Here is a 20547-nt window from a genome sequence, read left to right on the forward strand (position 1 = left end):
CCTTCTTGGTCAAGGCGGAGAGAGGAGCAGTCAGAGCAGAGAAGTGAGGAATGAACTGGCGGTAATAGTTGGCGAATCCCAGAAAGCGTTGGATTGCCTTCAGTCCAGAAGGGGGAGGCCAGTTGAGAATGGAGGCGACCTTCTTTGGATCCATCTGCAGTCCGGTATCGGTGATGAGGTAACCCAGGAAGGGGAGAGAAGACTGTTCGAAGACACACTTCTCGTACTTGGCGTACAGACGATTCTCTCTCAGTCTTTGTAGAACCAGTTGCACGTTCTCTCGGTGGGTCTGGAGGTCCGGGGAGAAGACAAGGATGTCATCCAGATATACCACCACACAGACGTAGAGAAGGTCCCGGAACACGTCGTTCACTAATTCTTGGAAGACTGCTGGTGCGTTACACAGGCCGAAGGTCATCACGCAGTATTCATAGTGCCCATCGCGAGTGTTGAACGCGGTCTTCCATTCATCCCCTGAGCGGATACGGACCAGGTTGTATGGTCTTCAGACAGTTCTCATGGCAAAAAGACCCCCATCGACTGATATCGCCAGTGCCCCAGCTGACTGAAGGTTCGTGTGTCCGCAACCAAGGAAGGCCCAGCAGGATTTGATGTGACATGTGTGGGAGGACGTAGAGAGCGATGTTCTCGGTGTGCAGAGCACCGATACGCAGTTCAAGCGGCTTGGTGATCCAGGAGATGGTGTCAGAGAGGGGTCTTCCATCCACCGAGGCAATCACAAGAGGTTTGGCGAGTGGAGTAACAGGCACCTGGTACTTGTCCACCGTGGCCTGTTGGATGAAATTGCCTGCTGCCCCAGAATCGAGGTACGCCTCAGCCGTAAACCGCGTCTCTCCCGTTGTCACTTGCACAGTCCATGTAACCGGGTCTGAGAGAGTCCCAGCACCTAGGGTGGCCTCTCCTACCAACCCTAGGCTTTGGAGTTTCCCGGCCTCTCTGGACAGGCGCGTAGCAGGTGTGTGCCCTCTCCGCAGTAAAAGCAGAGGCACTTGGCGAGTCGCTCTGCTCGACGTTGTTCAGACTGTCGCACACGGTCGATCTGCATGGGCTCATGGACGGAGACACCAGAGGCCGTTGACTGGAGTACGGCGGGCTTCTGTGGAGGAGAGGACTGCCGTACCGGACGTCTCTCACGGGACACCTCTTTGGACCGCTCCTGAAAGCGAATGTCCACTCGAGTCGCTAGGGTAATCAGGGTGTCCAGGGTGGACGGTACGTCACGTCCCGCCAGCTCATCTTTGATTCGACCCGAGAGTCCTTCCCAGAAGGCGGCGGTTAGGGCCTCGTTATTCCACCCGAGTTCCGAAGCCAAGGTGCGGAAACGGATGGCGTATTGACCCACCGTCAGAGTTCCTTGACGTAACCGGAGAAGAGATGACGCAGACGCGGAGGCGCGTCCGGGCTCGTCAAAGGTGCTGCGAAAGGCCTGCAGGAACTCCTGGAGGTTCTTGGTCATAGGGTCCTCCTTCTCCCACAAGGGGTTCATCCACGCCAGTGCCTCGCCCTCTAGGTGAGACATTATGAAGGCGACCTTGGCTTGGTCGGAGGCAAACAAATGCGGCAGCTGCGTGAAATGGAGGGAGCATTGGTTTATGAATCCCCTGCAGGTCTTGGGATCTCCGGCGTACCGGGGTGGTGAGGCCAAACGGAGTCTGGAAGCATCCGAGGAGGCTGCCACGGGAGCGGGAGCCGTGGATTGACTAGTGGAAACCCGGGGCGCTGAAGATGTGACCGAGGCTTGTAGCGTGTTCAAGCGGGCGTCCACGGAAGTCATAAAGTTCAGCATGCGGGTCTGGACTTCACGCTGGCGTTGGAGTTCCTCATGTAAGGCCGCTAGTGCTTCGGCGGGATCCATGGCCTGTTCTTACTGTTAGGGCCAGATGGATGGGCAGACCCGGGAGGTGGATCCACTGGGCCGAACTCCCCGATGAGGGAAAGGAGTCCGGTAGCCGGAGCACTTTAGGTAGCCGAACAGTCCGTGCACTAGAACACAATGAAGAAGTCCCTGGGACCACGGGGTCACTGATGGTGGTCCGGGTGACGGAGCTCAGGTTCGGAAGCCGGGATGATGTCAGGCGGGGTCCGGAACCTTTGGAGCGAGATGACGAGTCACCGCAGGGATCCGAGATGGTACGGACTGTCAGGATGGCAGATAGGCAGCGTTCGGGGTTCGAGATACAGCAGGACCGGATGGCAATGCAGGATCGGCTCTAGAAGAGAGAGAGGTAAGTATCTCACAGGAACACAAGGAGACCTGACTCCTAGCTTGGGAAACACGAAGAACAGGCCCCGCCCCCTTGGACATTAAACCCCTTTATACCCTGTACCTGTGTGCATCATTTCCTGTCAGTGGACACTGGCCCTTTACGAAAGGGTCAGTGACCGCGCGCCCTAATGCGCATGCGCGCGGCCCGGGTGCCAGAAGCCAGGACAGGAAGCTGAGAGGAGGACGCAGCAGCGCCGGCCAGGGGCTGGGAAGCCGACGGGCGCCGGGAGTGGGGACCGGGAGGCCTGGGAAGCGCGGGCATGGAAGGCTGGAGAGCGGGGAGCGTGGCAGGTGAGCCGGGGAGCGGAGCAGAGGACCCGGGGAGCGTGACACCATGCCGGGTGATTCAATGAGAGACTTGCGCGAGTTACACGCGAGGCACGCGCAAGTGTGACTCTGGCCTAAGAATCAGCAGTGTAATCCTGTTAGTAAAGGAATATAATTACCAGCAATGAGAATACCAGTGAGTGGCAGCAATCTGTACAAAGCTATTAGAGGATATGGGTGGCAGAGCATAGAAGAGCAAAGCCCCCGCTCTCGCTTTTCTGTAGCGTTTTATGCAAAAGCCTAAATCAGAACATATATTTGTTTAAAAAGTTTTCCCGATACATTGTTAGACATGAGAAGTTTTATGACTCTGAAATAAGCTTATGCGTAAGAGATACTACAGTTTATATTACGACTCCAATGAAAATCCTATTAAATAAAATGAGCTCTTAGGGTAAGAATGTGCTTATCAAGGTGTGCTAAATATGGGAAATTCACAAGTGCATAGGCCTCCTGGTCAGACCAATTTCTGGCAACACAGAAAATTCTGCATAGATCCTTACAAGCGTGTCAGACGTCTGCACTTGTGCTTATAACGTGATGTACAATTTCCTCTGCTGTGATGTTCCATTAGGTTATGAACACATGAATGCATGCAAAATCTTTTCCACTTTGAAAGTGGATTTATGTGAACTGAATTTCAATTGAATCTGAGCATAAAGGATCAGCATATGGTAATACAATAATATGTATTCACGGCCTCAGGATCCACTTTGTGACAGATTAGTGAGAGCTTTGCTATTTGCCATCAGAGGTTGAGTAAAATCCCCCAGACTGACGTGAGCCGCAGCAACTGTATATAGATTAATTTAACGTTGCATTCATTTATCTTGAATTTCCAGGCTCTTGGGACCACTCTGGGTATTTCAGTTTTAATTGTTTCAGATTAATTACAGTTTTTCTCTGTAAATCTACAGTGACATTTCCTGACAAAAACGATGTTAGATTATTGTATTTGAGCAGAAATTGTCACAGGGATAATGCCCTTTAAATTAGGTTCCTATTAACACTAAGCTGGTGTTTTTTTTTAATGGATTCGTTAGATGCAGGGGATTTCTTTAAAGAGTTTTTGTACCGAATCCCCCCAAAATTGCCACAATCATTGACTACGAAAATGCTTGAAAGACGTCTGTTCGTTTCAATATTAATCCTCTTGGCTGATCAGGTGAGGAGTTTCTTGAGTGGTTTTTTTATTCCCCACTTCAGGTTTTGAAAAACACCTGAAAGGAAAAAAAGAAAGTGGATATATCAGTTCTTTGAAGTGGCTCCATGATGGCATCCACTAAGGAGACACCATCAAGTCAAAAGGCTCCAAAAAACTCTCCCAAGACTTCAAAACCGCTTCACAAAACACTTTAGGAAAGTCAAAATTTCACAAAAAAAGCTGTTTTAGGCCTGTTTCACACATCAGGGAAAAACACAGACGTTTTTCACTGACGTGTAAAAAACGCATATGTCCGTCCGTATGTCGTGATTCATCGCACACGTGGGTTATCCATGTGCTATCCGTGATCAGTGTCTGTCATCCATGATAACACATGGACGTATACTCACCTGTCCCTGCTCCTGCTGTTCATGGTGCTGAACTCTTCGGCTCTGCTGTGTATCCGGCGGCCACTGATGCCCGCTGCAGCTACTTCCAGGTCGGCTATGCTGTGCATAAATGAATATGCATGAGAATAAGCAGCCGGGCTGAAAGGAGGGGGCAGCAGCGGCTGAAGACCGCGTCGCTGTAGAAGGTGAGTATAAAAAGCTTTATATTTTAAAGGGAACCTGTCACCAGTTTTATGGCCTATAAGTTGTGGCCACCACCAATGGGCTGTTATATACAGCATTCTAACATGTGTATATAAGAGTGCAGGCCACGCTGTAGAACATATAAAACACTTTATAATACTTACCTAGAAGGTCGCTCCGGTGCTGTCTGGCCAGATGGGCGGCGCTGTTCTCCGGCACCGGCGCCTCCTCTTTCGGCCATCTTGGTCCTCCGTCTTCTGAAGCCGGCGTGCATGATGCGTCTACGTCATTCTCACTCGCCGGTACTGCGTAGGCGCACTTTGATCTGCCCTGCTCAGAGCAGAACAAAGTATTGTAGTGCGCCTGCGCAGGACCTCAATACCGGCCTATGTGTATAACGTAGACGCGTCATGCACGCCGGCTTCAGAAGATGGAGGACCAAGATAGCTGAAAGAGGAGGCACCGGTCCCGGAGAAAATCGCCGCCCAACTGGCCAGATAGCAACGGAGCGACCTTCTAGGTGAGTATTATAAAGTGTTTTTATGTTCTACAGTGTGGCCTGCGCTCTTATATACAGCACGTTAGAAGGCTGTATATAAGAGCCCACTGGTGGTGGCCGCAGCTTATAGGCCATAAAACTGGTGACAGGTTCCCTTTAAATGCACGTGTTTTTCTGGTACATGTTTCACCGATCACATCATAGTGTGGTGCTTGGGACATCAGTGATGCCAGAAAAAAACGGATATGTCTTCGTGCGGAGCACACGGATACGCATGTACGCCGCACAGAGAGACGGTCAGTGATAAATCATTGATGTTGTGCGCAGACCCATTGATTTTAATGGTTCTGCCTATGTCCGTGATTCTGCTACGTATAAAAACTAGCACATACGTACCAGAATTAACTTGCGTTTTTACCTGCGTTTTAGGTGCTTTTTAGGTCCGTTTTGGGAAGCACCTTTTCCATGCCAAACGGCATGCGTTTTGATTTTCCAGCAAAGTCAATGGAAAATGGTGATTTTCAGACCGCACTTTGCGTTTCTAAACGCTGCGTTTAATTTGCAAATTTTGTGGCAAAAACCATGCGTTCAAAGAAGCATCATGTAGGTTGGTTTTGCCATTTTAGGTGCGTTTTGCTAACATTGGAGTCATTGAGAAATGGCAAAAACCAAGATTCCTTCAAATTCCTGCGTTTTACCTGCTTTTTCAGTGCAGAAAACATGCGTTTTGGACTTCCAAAACGCATGTTTTTGGACATCAAAATAATGAATTCATATGTCCCTTTACACACACACAAAATCCGGCAATTTAAATGAAGGAAATTAATACTTTTTTGCTATTTTTACATAAAATATCATATTACCGCAATAATTTAATGAATAAAATTTAATTTAATGATTTATTCTATGAATATAGATTTGATTCTTTTCTTCCCATTTTTTCAAAGAATTTGACTATTTAAACTGTATTAAGCTGTGTCTTTATGTTCAAAACGCAACTATCAGAACGCAGGTGAACACGCAGGTAAAAAGCGCTGAAAACGCATCAGATACGCGACAAAAACGCATGCGTTTTCAGCGCTAAATTTCTGAAAAAGGCAACTTTGGTCAAATCAATTATGCCCAAAACATGCGTTCTAAACTGCAAGTAGGTGAACGCAAGGTGGGTCCCTAGCCTTAGTGGAAAAACTTGTAGCTTTTGAGCACCTTAAAAAACTATGTCTTCACATAGCCTAAAGGTATGTAGACATGACATCTTTTACATTATTGACGTATCTGTTGAGTAAAGACACTTCAGGAAAATGCCAACAGTGTTTTTCCTGAAGCACCTTTTTTTTAAAATCATATCTGACACGATTTGTGCTATCAAAGGATCGGATCAAAATCAGAATTGCAAGTCTATGGGACTATGAAAAAATTAGACCGCAAAATTTTCATGGACTGTCAAAAAGGAGAAGGTGGAGTATTTTTATTTCTCCATGTACAAGAAAAACTGATGACACTTGGACCACACTGATCAAAGTCTGATCCCAAAAAAAATTGGTCTGTTTTTTTTCTCATACAGTACGTTAAATAAAGAGGATGTCTGGATAGACCCCATGTCAGAGCCGCTCACTGATACCCACTGGTAAACATCCCAAAACGTGTGTCTGCAAATGAAGTGTCTGGTTTGGATTCTTATCCTGAGGGCATAGTTTTTGCTACGTTTTTTATTATTTTTTTTTTTTTACTATGTTCACTGAAGGGGTTAACTAGTGTGACAGTTTTATAGCTCAGGTTGTTACAGATGTGACAATACCAAATATGTGTCCTTTATTCTTATTTACATAAATTTACATGTTTTTTCTTTTTTGTTCTTTATTTTCAGATTTTTTTTATATTTGTACCATTTTTACAACTTCTTTCTACTTAGTCCCTTTATAGGACATTACCTTGTTTCACTCTGATCACTCATATAATCCTTTGCGTTGCGCGATCACTGCAGTGGATTATATGCGCAGCACTGACAGTTCGCCTCTCATACCATGCATCTGGCATGGTGAGTGAGGCTTTCTGTTGGTAGATGACCAGGAGGTCGTGATGATCCCTAGTTATCATGGCAGCGATCACGTCCCCGTGATCATGTCACAGGGATCTCGACCGCTTGGGACAGGAGCACAATCTTCTCCCACCCACCTAAATTCTGTGATTACTATTAATCTGAGCATTTAAGGGGTGAAACTGCCCAGAACCATGTGAACAACGCTCCAGGTAGTGACAGCTGGGTCTCTGCTTTAACAGAGACCAGAGACCCGGCGGCAATTGCAGGTGTAAAGGTCCTGCAATTGCCATGACATACTGTGTACGTCCTTGGACTATCCAATGTCACAAAGAGGTTAAATTATAGGGTTAATTCTACAACCCAATGATGATAAACATAATAATATAACAGCTAATAGCTAAGAACATTAGTGATGTCACAGCACAAGGATGGTAAACACAGCATTATGATACAGGTATAATGTACCCAGTGATGTCAGTTACAGAACACAATAATGTACTTAGGTAGGGCATAATAAATGACAATGATGAACTATTTGATAGAGTGTTAAGTGAACCCAGAATTAGACATCTGTATTTGTGCTTGTGATGGAGTGGCCATTGTGCCTCTGTAAAGCCCGCTTTACACGCTACAATATATCTTACGATGTGTCGGCGGAGTCACGTCGTAAGTGACGCACATCCGGCATCGTAAGGTACATTGCAGTGTGTGACAGGTACGTGCGATTGCGATTGACCGTTAAAACATTCATCGCATACACGTCGTTGAATCCTGACGAATTGCACGTCGGGTTGTTCAATGTTCCCGAGGCAGCACACATCGCAGTGACAGTGACAGAGGTGGGCGGGATGTTTACGTCCCACTCATCTCTGCCCCTCCGCTTCTATTGGCCGGCTGCCGCGTGACGTCGATGTGACGCCGAACGTCCCTCCCACTCCAGGAAGTGGACGTTCGCCGCCCACATCGAGGTCGTATGGACGGGTAAGTACGTGTGACGGGGGTTAATCGTTTGTGCGGCACGTTCAACAAATTGAACGTACCGCACATACGATGGGGGCGTTGCAAATCGCATACGATATCGCATGCGAAATTGCAACGTGTAAAGCAGGCTTTAGTTTCCCACATACGTCAGATGGCAGCTGTCGGCAGAGCGCTCTTTTTTTGCCTATGAGAGAGCTGCTGCCGACATGTCTGGCGATGGTTTATCTCTGCGAGAAGAAAAGGATTGGCAATCCATAAGCATGCATTATGGCTTCGTAACTTCACCAACAATCAATTGTCTAGGGCTCCCACAGTCTATACCATACTGGGCTCTACTCTAGGGGTGGGCAATTCATTTTCCTGAGGGGCATCATAGGGAGACTGTGCCTGCTGTGGAGGGCTGTCCAATAGGCTGAAATTATTTCTGCTCAATATTAATATCTTATTGATAATTATTGTTATTTTATATTAATGCTATAACTTTAAGTTGAGCAGAATTCAGTATGGTAACTCTCTGCTGCTGCTAATACATGTTACTATAGGGCTTATTGTAACATGTAATCTTACCTGCAGCAGCAAAATCAATGCCATATAGTTTATGGCTTATTATTAGGTTTATAAATCATATACTCCTTTTATCCAGCACTTGTATATTGACCTAAAGCGCCCCCCACACAGTATAATGTCCTCACACTCCTCCCCATACACGGATGGACAGTCCTTACAATCCGCCACATACGGTATGATGGTCCTCTCTGCGCCCCACACATTGTATGATGTTCCTCACAGGTCCCCTATATATAGCATGATCCCACACAACCTCCCTATATATATAATGATCCCATATATAGTCCCCTAAATACAATATGAGCCCACACAAAGCCCCCCACATACAGTATGAGCCCATGTACAGACACACCATGTCCAGTATGAGCATACACAACTCCTCTATATACTGTATGAGCCCACAAACAGCCCCCCCATATACAGTATGACCCCCACACATAGCGCCCAATATACATGATGATCCCACACATAGCCCCTCAATAAACATTATGAGCCCCCTATATACAGTATGAGCCAACACACCACTCCCCAAATGGATGGTATGATGCTCCCACATATTCACATTCACACATTTCAACCCCCCCCCACCCCAAAAAAAACCCCCAAAACACATAGTCATTTGTCTCCTGTCCCTCGCTGCTCTGCTCCAGTCTTTGCTGTGTGCACTGAGGCTCTGCACAATGCATTGACAAACGGACAACCAAAAGGCCGGATGTGGCCCCAAGATTGCACTTTGCCCAGATCTTGCCTAGACTGTTGGTTGTTACTGGCAGGTGTGGCTGATATTATTCCAATGCATATGGGGGGCTTTAAGCCCCAGGACCCAGATGCAGCTACAATCCTTACATCCTCTATGGTTACGTCACTGAGTCGCTCCTATCCTACGTCTTTGTGATGTCTTCACTTTTTCTCAATCTTTCCTTTTCTATTAATTTTGGCCTGATTGACATGAAATATACATTCTAGCACTTATTGGCTAAATTCTAGTTTACTTCATTTCCCAGTGTATAAATTCCATTGGTTTATTCGTTTAGTGGTAAATGTGATCTTATAAACCAAAACTGAATGACATATGGCAATATACTAAAATTTCTGCTATTGTAGAAGAAAGTATTTAGTAATAATACAACATATTATTTTTTGGCAGACATTTCCTACAACCATTATGACTGACGTGCAGATAACTCCCCGCCGTCTTTATGGTAATTTCAATTTGTAATTTTATATATTTCTCCTGAGATTTTCTATCTGGAGCCGGAATCTCTGGCAATATGAACGCTGATCTTGTGGGCTACGATTTATTTATTCTGATGTTTTGTCTTTTATTTTATTCTATTTTGTCATTTTTATTAAAAAAAACCCCACAGAGATACGTTTTTTTTATTAATTTGTTGTTAATAGGAATTTTATTTAAGGTAAAAAAGTGGGTGTCCTAAAGCCCGTATTATTGTTGGTTTTAAGAAGTGTAACATTATTATCACAATGTTTCCAGTATAAATATTCCACAATCTGCTGTTTCCTACAGTCATATGAAAAAGTTTGGGCACCCCTATTAATGTTAACCTTTTTTCTTTATAACAATTTGGGTTTTTGCAACAGCTATTTCAGTGTCATATATCTAATAACTGATGGACTGAGTAATATTTCTGGATTGAAATGAGGTTTATTGTACTAACAGAAAATGTGCAATCCGCATTTAAACAAAATTTGACCTGTGCAAAAGTATGGGCACCTCAACATAAAAGGGACATTAATATTTTGTAGATCCTCCTTTTGCAAAAATAACAGCCTCTAGTCGCTTCCTGTAGCTTTTAATGAGTTCCTGGATCCCGGATGAAGGTATATTTGACCATTCCTGTTTACAAAACAATTCCAGTTCAGTTAAGTTTGATGGTCGCCGAGCATGGACAGCACGCTTCAAATCATCCCACAGATGTTCAATGATATTCAGGTCTGGGGACTGGGATGGCCATTCCAGAACATTGTAATTGTTCCTCTGCATGAATGCCTGAGTAGATTTGGAGCGGTGTTTTGGATCATTGTCTTGCTGAAATATCCATCCCCTGCGTAACTTCAACTTCGTCACTGATTCTTGCACATTATTGTCAAGAATCTGCTGATACTGAGTTGAATCCATGCGACCCTCAACTTCAACAAGAGTCCTGGTGCCGGCATCGGCCACACAGCCCCAAAGGATGATGGAACCTCCACCAAATTGTACTGTGGGTAGCAAGTGCTTTTCTTGGAATGCCGTGTTTTTTGCCTCCATGCATAACGCCTTTTTGTATGACCAAACAACTCAATCTTTGTTTCATCAGTCCACAGGACCTTCTTCCAAAATGTAACTGGCTTGTCCAAATGTGCTTTTGCATACCTCAGGAGACTCTGTTTATGGCGTGCTTGCAGAAACGGCTTCTTTCGCATCACTCTCCCATACAGCTTCTCCTTGTGCAACGTGCGCTGTATTGTTGACCAATGCACATTGACACCATCTGCAGCAAGATGATGCTGCAGGTCTTTGGAGGTGGTCTGTGGATTGTCCTTGACTGTTCTCACCATTCTTCTTCTCTGTCTTTCTGATATTTTTCTTGGCCTGCCACTTCTGGGCTTAACAAGAACTGTACCTGTGTCCTTCCATTTCCTTACTATGTTCCTCACAGTGGAAACTGACAGTTTAAATCTCTGAGACAACTTTTTGTATCCTTCCCCTGAACAACTATGTTGAATAATCTTTGTTTTCAGATCATTTGAGAGTTGTTTTGAGGAGCCCATGATGCCACTCTTCATAGGAGATTCAAATAGGAGAACAACTTGAAAGTGGCCACATTAAATACCTTTTCTCATGATTGGATACACCTGCCCATGAAGTTCAAAGCTCAATGAGGTTACAAAACCAATTTAGTGCTTTAGTAAGTCAGTAAAAAGTAGTTAGGAGTGTTCAAATCAAGAAATTGATAAGGGTGCCCATACTTTTGCACCAGTCAAATTTTGTTTAAATGCGGATTGCACATTTTCTGTTAGTACAATAAACCTCATTTCAATCCAGAAATATTACTCAGTCCATCAGTTATTAGATATATGAGACTGAAATAGCTAGTGCAAAAACCCAAATTGTTATAAAGAAAAAAGGTTAATATTAATAGGGGTGGCCAAACTATTTCATATGACTGTATATGGTGTTGTCACAAAGAGATAATATATCACAATCCACTTTTGGTCTTCTTCCTCTAGGTACAAATACCAGTATGGCTTTCAAGGAAAGACGACGTAGTTGTGAACTGGTAAACACGCCGCTGCCATGTGTTAACAAGGCCCTCAGTCACATTGACAAGCTTGAGGGGAAAATTCGGGAGTGGTTTCTCCATGTGAGTAATAATACGTATAACATAATACATTGTTGTTCCTTACTTGTATTACCATATAATACACCTGACTGAACAAGGCTTCTTGTTAAAGGGAATTTGCTACCAGATTTTTGCCACCTAATCTGCAGCATAATGTAGAGACAGAGACCCTGATTCCACTTACTAAGCTACTTTCTGTAGTTTTGCTAAAATCATTGTTTTATCAGCAGGAAATTATCACTAGTGGACAAGTAAACCTGCTGCCGTGTACTACTTCGTATTCATGAGCGCTGTATAGCTTCTCATTTGCCCCTAATTGGCAGCTTTCTACCTATGCACTGTGTACTGAACACAGAAAGCTGCCAATCAGTGGTGTGAGAGGGGTTATACAGAGGTCAGCATTCAGAGGACTTGTAGATCTACAACCGATAAAACAGTGATTTTATCAAAACTGTAGCACATAGCCCAGTAACTGATACATAGCTAGTGTCAGCGTCTTTGCCCCTACATCATACTGCTCTCAGATAGGGTAGCAAAAATCTGGTGACAGATTCCCTTTAGAGTGGACATTTCACCACATTTTTCATGTTAAACTGGACACATGATGTAAAACTGAGCAGAATAAAACTTTTTTTTTTAATTTTGCCTTTCCATTGCGAAGATATTAACAATCAAAGTATTTGGCACCTAAACTGTTAAGTCCAAGTGGGCATTACCAGAGAGATTTCACTGGGGGTGTGTACTTCTTCCTCTTTCTGATGCTGTTTGTTATAGAGTAACTCCCTGCATTATTCAAGGGAACCGCTCCGATGATAAAGGGGTAACTGACCAGTGTTAAAGAGGAACTCCAATTATTAATTATGTTAACTCTGACTACTAATGTTTAATATCCAATATTAAAATGACACTATAACGTTTTCTGTTACTTTTGCTATATATGTAAGTACGGACAACAACTAAATGAGATAAAAACGTTTACTAATAAAGAATATTTATTAGGCACAACACAAGACTTCCATTTACTCACTACAAAAACACAGTAATAATACAATACTAACACACATTCAAACCCGCAATTACTTAATAATATACCTCCCCCATTACCTAAACACAAAAACACAATATAGCATCCCTCCCCACCTAACACCAATTGTCCCTAGAGATCAAGGAGTTAATAATAGCATTAATATACACTGATGAGCAAAAGGGTAACAATGTTTTGAACTTTTGATTGTCAGGCTCCATAGCTCACCATCTACTACAGCAGGGGTCTCAAACTCAGCTGGGTGTATGGGCCGCACATAGAAAAAAAAATTGAGAGGGGCCGCATTCTTTGCAGGACAAAATGACATTTTTAATGATTCCATGGTTTTGTTCTATACACCTTTTGGATCACTTTTTGAACATTTTTTGCTTGTTTATTATGACAAACCTGCACTTATTTGTTTAGTTAAGTTCATATATAAAAAAGTATTTTTAAATAAATCATGCTTTATTTTGATTTTTTTTTTTTACATTGTATCACCTTCTTGTAATGTTGTTTTACAATTAACAGCATCATATAGTAATCTTAGCTAACATCTTGTGGTAATGTCCCCCATCTTTGTGCATTGTAGTAATGTCCCCCATCCTTGTAGTATTGTGCCCATCCTTGTGCCTTGTAGTATTGTGCCCATCCTTGTGCCTTGTAGTATTGTGCCCATCCTTGTGCCTTGTAGTATTGTGCCCATCCTTGTAGTATTAAGAAAAAATAAATTAATTCAGCTCACCTCTCTTCACCCTAGGGTCCACCACCTATGCACGGAACGCCCTGGCCTGGGCGGATAAACACAGTTAGAGAAGAAAAAAATGTTTCCAGCATCGGTATATGGAGAATTGTTATAAAACTAGAACATTTATTTAGTCCATTAAAAACAGGATGCCACACACAAAAAGGGCAAAGGTGCACACAGTGAGCGACACGGGGATTATCCCCATCCTATGCGTTTCAACCTTGCGGTCTTAGTCATGGAATGTGATCTCTCACTGTGTGCCCCTTTGCCCTTTTTGTGTGTGGCATCTGTTTTTAATGGACTAAATAAATGTTCTAGTTTTATAATAATTCTCCATATACCGATGCTGGAAACATTTTTTCTTCTCTATCCTTGTAGTATTGTGCCCTGTAGTATTGTGCTCATTCTTGTAGTATTGTGCTCATCCCCAGACCTAAACTCAAATGAACTATTGTGAGTAGAATTGAAGAAAAAAACCTGCATACATACCAAAGTCAGTCCACCAGTATGCATCAACATTAGGGACATGTAGAAGTCACCTGGGATCAAATTTTGTTTGAGATATGTTTGAATTTTAGGCACTGTTGAAAACCGAAGGTTAATATATAAAATATTAACAAAGAATAAAAAATTCAATTTTATTTTTTTAGTAGCAAAACAGTAACAATGACAAAAATCTGCATAACTACTAATCAAATTCTAGATAAATGCAGGTCAAATTTATGTATGAGATAGCCAAGATAATTTTCTATAAAATGAAGGTAGTCTCACGCTCAAAGCTGTATTAGATGGGGAGATATGAAGCCTAAAAGTGAAAACTTCAAAACATTGTTACTCTTTTGCTTGTCAGTGTAGTTAGGGGAGGTTACGGTTTGATTTATGGTGGTTCATAACTTAGCCCAGTATGCACTGGTCTCAGGGGTAATGCAGGGACCCAATATACAGGGGGATGGAAGCTAGGGTTTGGTATAGCAGGAATATGCAGGTGGAAAGGGTGAATACATTTAGCCCATTGTGATCATCATTCTCTCCTGGTGATTCGCTCGTCAGAAAGAGACAGTATGTGTGGGCTGTTTGACTTATAAATCCACAGAAATGGGGGCGTGTGCTAAGATTTATGTAACTTTGTATTTTTCCCCACCATCTGACCAAGACTCATCCCCCCCCCATCCTGGATGAGGGCGAAGATGGCTATCGGCCATAGTGGAAAATCTGGTTTATTAACAGCTTTGTGCTCCTTAGTCTGCTTTCCCCGCAGCAGACATGTGGTGTTCATACCTGGTAGGAAGGTGTACGTAACAGATAGGAACACACTGGGAAAGAAGATCGCACCCCCACAATTGCATTGACAAGTAGTCTGCTTTCCTCACTGCAGGGTGATGACCGGTGCTATAGCTGTCACGGCAGTCTCTCTACATTCTGAGACTAGTGACAGATTCAGAATTTGAGAGTCATTTTCCATTCTTGACTCACAATATTAAACGTGTTTCCTTTCCTTTGGCAGTTGTAGGGTTAATGTCAGTTTGCTTTCCAGCAGCTTCTAATTCGTGGTTAGGTGCTTCCCCTGTTTGTCTTCCTTCCCTGGTGTGTTGTTTTAGTTAAGTGGTGGGATTGGCGTCCGTTACCTGCCCACTCACTAGCCAGGATTATTGTAGTGTCACTCAGGGCTTCAGGTTTCTGCTCAGCAACAGGTGAGGAACCTATATAGGGACTGGCTAGGAGTGCAGGGTACAGCAGCAGCCAAGTGGAAGAGGTGTCCATGTCCCTCTCACTAGTCATAAGGCCACTTTACACACAGCGACATCGCTAGCGATGTCGCTGGTGAAAGCACCCTCCCCCGTCGATTGTGCGTCACGGGCAAATCGCTGCCCGTGGCACACAACGTCACCAGGACCCGTCACACGGACATACCTGCCTAGCGACGTCGCTGTGGCCGGCAAACCGCCTCCTTTCTAAGGGGGAGGTTTGTGCGGCGTCACAGCGACGTCACACGGCAGGCGTCCAATAGAAGCGGAGGGGTGGAGATGAGCGGGGCGAACATCCCGCCCACCTTCTTCTTTCCTCATTGCGGGCGGCCGCAGGTAGGAGATGTTCCTCGTTCCTGCGGTGTCACACGTAGCGATGTGTGCTGCCGCAGGAACAACCTGCGTCCTGCAACAGCAACGGCATTTGGGATTAGAGCGACGTGTCAACGATCAACGATAAGGTGAGTAATTTTGATCATTAACGGTCATTCGTACGTTTTACATGCAACGATGTCGCTAACGAGGCCGGATGTGCGTCACGAATTTTGTGACCCTAACGACCTCTCATTAGCGATGTTGTTGTGTGTAAAGCCCCCTTTAGAGCCCTCCATTGTTATAGTGTCCCTGGTGTACCTGTGGCGCCCCTGACCTGGTCAGGCACCACTGAGTACTGCACCCATGCTGGGGACAGTACAATACAGGTAATCCAGAAGGCTGACTGGGGTGTGGAACACAGGCGCATAGTGATCAGGCCTCACACATGTACCCATGAGAGGACCCCTGGGGATCCCAGGAGGGGGCAAGCCTTCACCTTCACTGGAATAGTGGAGGGGGTAGAGCCTCCATCTCCTCTCAAGGGGTGTGGTAAGAGAATCTGGTTGCTAGGTGGCGTAGGCAAGAACAGGAGAGGAGGAGCAGTGAGTCAGTTAGAGCAGAACTCCATAGGGCTCAGTGAGGAGCAGACCTGTGGGGCTGTTGCTGTCTAACAGCGCCCGCGCAGTGGCTATTGACGGGGGAGAACGGTCAACTAGGAGTGCTGCCTGAAAGCCAGCTTCAGCTAGAGAGTGCAACGGAGTGGGAAGTAAGGAGACTGCTAGAGAGCACCAGGCCCAACCGGGCGGCAGATCCCGAAGCGGGGATAGATTCAACTTTCTTCTGCTAAACCTGCCGGTGTGGGGCTCTTAAAGCCCACACCACAACACTACAAAAGCCGCAGCCACGTAACCGCAAGTTAGGGCCCATAGGTCATAGGAGGCAAGAGGCTGGAGTGGCCTGGTCCAGGGAACAAGCACACGGCGAACGAAGGGGAGAGAGGCTTCAGCATCTTCCCTGGGTGACCCCCATAGGGACTCAAAGTCGGGGTCACCCCAAACCACCAAGGGCTAAGGAAGGCGAGTCAGTAGTCACCCTCATAAAGTCAGCCTGAAGGATACCTGGTTCCTACCTGGTTCATCTCAGCTACGCCCGGGTTACTCACCCTGCCACCTGAAGTGAGTAAAAACCCTGAAAGACATCCTGCCTGTGTGGTCATTCTGCGACTTGTGGTACTACGCACCTACATCGGGCCCTGGGGCTTGCCTCACTCTCAGGAGGCTATTCCAACTAACTGCACATACCATCAGCCCCAGGCGACCCTCAACCTGCAGTGGCGGTCCCTACTGGCCGCAATACTGAGAGTGGCGTCACGATCAAAACCGAAGATTCCCTACCTGTGACCAGCACCAGCTACGTGGAGTCCCTGAAGGTATGCACCGACACAACACCTGTGGGGCTTCACATCTGGCGTCACGAACAGGATAAGGACTAGACCTGTTCAGACAGGTGACCATGTGCCTGGGCGGTCCGCTTGAAAAATTGGAAGCGCCGCCATATTGCCACCATGAAAAGCGCGCTGAAAAACAACAGCAGCCCGCGCTGGGAGAAGTTACCGCCCACGAAGAGGTGTGGCTACCCAGAGATCCCCTGCAGAGTCCTGACCTCGCTGATGAAGAAAGCGGAAGCGTCCAGAGACGGCGGAGCAGAAGAGAAGCCAGCAGCTTGCTAGAGAAAATGGAGTCCAGACGCGGATACCCAGAACCAGGCACTGCTGCCTGGTGGTGCCGGGAGCTTGCCATCTTCTGCGACCAGCTGGAGGCCAGGATTGTGCGACGGCTCAGAGAAGAACGCACGGAGCTCCTGGAAATGGCTGCGGCGGTGCGGACCTATGAGGAGAGAGCCGCGCGGAGCCTGCCGGATCGAGCGGCGACGACGATTCAGACCCCGATGGGTGAGTCCGGTGTTGCCCCGGCTAGAGCAAGAGCCCCGACCCTAGCTGCTACGACCGCGGTCCCAGAGGAGGCGCCCGGTGCGGCGACGCTGAGTGAGGCCGCAGCCACGCTAGGTGCGGCCCGCCAAGCCCAGGCCGCTGCAGCGATGCCCCGCCTGTCCCGCCGGGCTCCGACCACCACGGCAGTGCTCATCCGTGCTGCAGGTGTGACGCTGACCCAGGCTGCCACCCTGCTGAACCCGGTCCGCCAAGACCCCAACGCAGCAGCGACGCTCGTCCGCGCCGCAAGTGATATGCTGAACCAGGCCGCAGCCCCGCCGGGTGCGGCCCGCCAAGCTCCGATCACTGCAGCGATGCCCGGCTCAGCCTGCACGGACCCCATCGAGGCTGCGACGCCAAGTGAGACCGCGGCTGCAGTGTCCAGTCCGGCCCGCCAGGAACCGGCCGTGACAGAAACGCCAATTCAGGCCGCCGCCATACAGGGCGCGGCCCACCAAGACCAGGCCGCCGCCATGCCAGGCGCGGCCCGCCAAGACCAGGCCGCCGCCATACAAGGCGCGGCCCGCCAAGAAGAGACTACCTCATCATTTTCCCCGGCCTGCAAGGCCAGAGCAGACACCGCTCCCCAGTCCAAAGAGGTCCCTGCTAGGAAGACCCTGATAGGAGAGGACCCCGAATACTGGAAGCTGAAGGCTGATCTGGAGGCCCAGTTCCCGCAAGAGATGGTGGATCGGTATCTGCTCCCTCCGCATACCCCCAAGGAAATACAGGCAACCCCTGCAGCTGCGCCGAAGAGTCCACCGCCTGGGCCAGCTGAAGAACACTCATCCCCAGCGCTGCCACAACCAGAGTGCAGCGAAGAACTAAGGGGGAGAGGAGGCCAGGAAGCAGAAGGGCTGACTCCGACGCCAACCGCAGCAGACCCCTACCCAGAGCCGGAGATGCTGCCCTATTCCCGCTGGGAGGAGGAAGACTTGACACCGTCAGCAGACGAAGATCAGCCCAAAGGCCTCACCTGGGAGCCTGCAGGCATGAACCCAGCCCGCAAGACAAGGCGTAGCAGAACGAAGTATCCTCCAACACCACAGTCTCCAGAGCAGAGAGAGGTCACAGCCAGAGACCTGGAGGAGAAAAGGTGCCTAAGAAGGTCCAAAGCCCAGGCTAGAGGACCCCTTTACAGAGGAATAGTAGAGGACTTCAACTTGAAAAGCGGATACGGCTTTATTGTAGTAAAAGGAATAAAAGAGGGCATATTCGTAAATCGGAGAGATGTTCAAGCCCACCTGCCCAGAGGACATTCAGGCAGAAATTTGAAAATTGGGGACTTAGTACAGTTCACCTTGCATCAAGGAGAAAGGGGCTACTATGCCTTAGACGTAGCACCATGTCCCAGACAAGAAAGACAAGAAAGACAAGAAAGACAAGAAAGACAAGAAAGACAAGAAAGAAAAGACAGAGATACAGAAACAGATGCAGAAAAAGAAACAGATGAAGACCAAGAAAGGAAAGATAAAGAACCTACAGATGAAACAACCACAGACAAAGATCCTACAGATGAAACAACCACGGACGACGACGGAGAGCAAGAAAGTCACAGGTGCCAGTGCCCAACGTGCCCACGCCCTAGTGAAAAAGAGGAGTAAAGTAAAGGAAAGTAAGAAGTTACTGTTTTGACCAGTTTTGAAAAGTTTTGTTTGCAACGTTTAAGAAATGCGCCCACAAAAACTATTGTGAGAAATAAACTTTAAGGCTATGAACTTGCTATAGCCACAAACTCTCGCAGTGTAAATAGTTACACCAGTGGCACCACCACCAGGGCCAGCCTGTTTAGGGGCTTGGCTCGTCTGCAACCAGGGGGGCCCGTCCGTAGAAAAGGGCCTTGGCTCACCTGCGACCAGAGAGCACGCCTGTTTATGGGGCCTTGGCTCACCACCACAAAGAGGGTATCTGGCCAGCACCAACTGTGGAGGCCGCCTCTGCATCCTGCCAGAAGAGGCTGACGGCGCGGATCCACCAGGCCAGGTATACCCTGAAACCACCAGCCCATGAAAGCCGCCTCTACATCCTGCCAGAAGTGGCTGAAGTCGCGGCCAACGGGAGAGGAAGATTGGAGGAAAGGTCTGGGGAAACGGATGGCCCAGATCTGGTTACCAAAAGGACCGGTGACCTGCCTCCTGAGAGGGTTTTGGGTGGGTTAACGGACTTGTGGGTGGAGGGTGGTGATGTCTGATAACTGGTGCTTTTAAATGTTTTACATGTTTTAATGTTTTATGCATTTTAAAATGTTGTCTTGCAGCCCGAGGACGTGCTGGTGATAACTAAGGGGGAATGTGGCGCCCCTGACCTGGTCAGGCACCACTGAGTACTGCACCCATGCTGGGGACAGTACAATACAGGTAATCCAGAAGGCTGACTGGGGTGTGGAACACAGGCGCATAGTGATCAGGCCTCACACATGTACCCATGAGAGGACCCCTGGGGATCCCAGGAGGGGGCAAGCCTTCACCTTCACTGGAATAGTGGAGGGGGTAGAGCCTCCATCTCCTCTCAAGGGGTGTGGTAAGAGAATCTGGTTGCTAGGTGGCGTAGGCAAGAACAGGAGAGGAGGAGCAGTGAGTCAGTTAGAGCAGAACTCCATAGGGCTCAGTGAGGAGCAGACCTGTGGGGCTGTTGCTGTCTAACAGCGCCCGCGCAGTGGCTATTGACGGGGGAGAACGGTCAACTAGGAGTGCTGCCTGAAAGCCAGCTTCAGCTAGAGAGTGCAACGGAGTGGGAAGTAAGGAGACTGCTAGAGAGCACCAGGCCCAACCGGGCGGCAGATCCCGAAGCGGGGATAGATTCAACTTTCTTCTGCTAAACCTGCCGGTGTGGGGCTCTTAAAGCCCACACCACAACACTACAAAAGCCGCAGCCACGTAACCGCAAGTTAGGGCCCATAGGTCATAGGAGGCAAGAGGCTGGAGTGGCCTGGTCCAGGGAAC

General features: G+C 47.2%; 1 protein-coding gene across 3 annotated transcripts in view; it reads left to right on the top strand.

The window, feature by feature from the left end:
• CCDC178 (coiled-coil domain containing 178) overlaps positions 1-20547 on the top strand; it is a 705487-nt gene that overhangs the window by 17643 nt on the left and 667297 nt on the right. For all 3 annotated transcript variants that reach the window (XM_075316358.1, XM_075316359.1, XM_075316357.1), the window contains exons 2-3: positions 9587-9641; positions 11671-11804. In XM_075316358.1, the coding sequence (XP_075172473.1) occupies positions 9605-9641; positions 11671-11804 (171 nt within the window). In that variant the 5' untranslated portion in view covers positions 9587-9604. The remainder of the gene's footprint in view (positions 1-9586; positions 9642-11670; positions 11805-20547) is intronic.

Source organism: Anomaloglossus baeobatrachus, chromosome 6 (genome assembly GCF_048569485.1).
Source record: "Anomaloglossus baeobatrachus isolate aAnoBae1 chromosome 6, aAnoBae1.hap1, whole genome shotgun sequence".
Lineage (NCBI taxonomy): Eukaryota > Metazoa > Chordata > Amphibia > Anura > Aromobatidae > Anomaloglossus > Anomaloglossus baeobatrachus.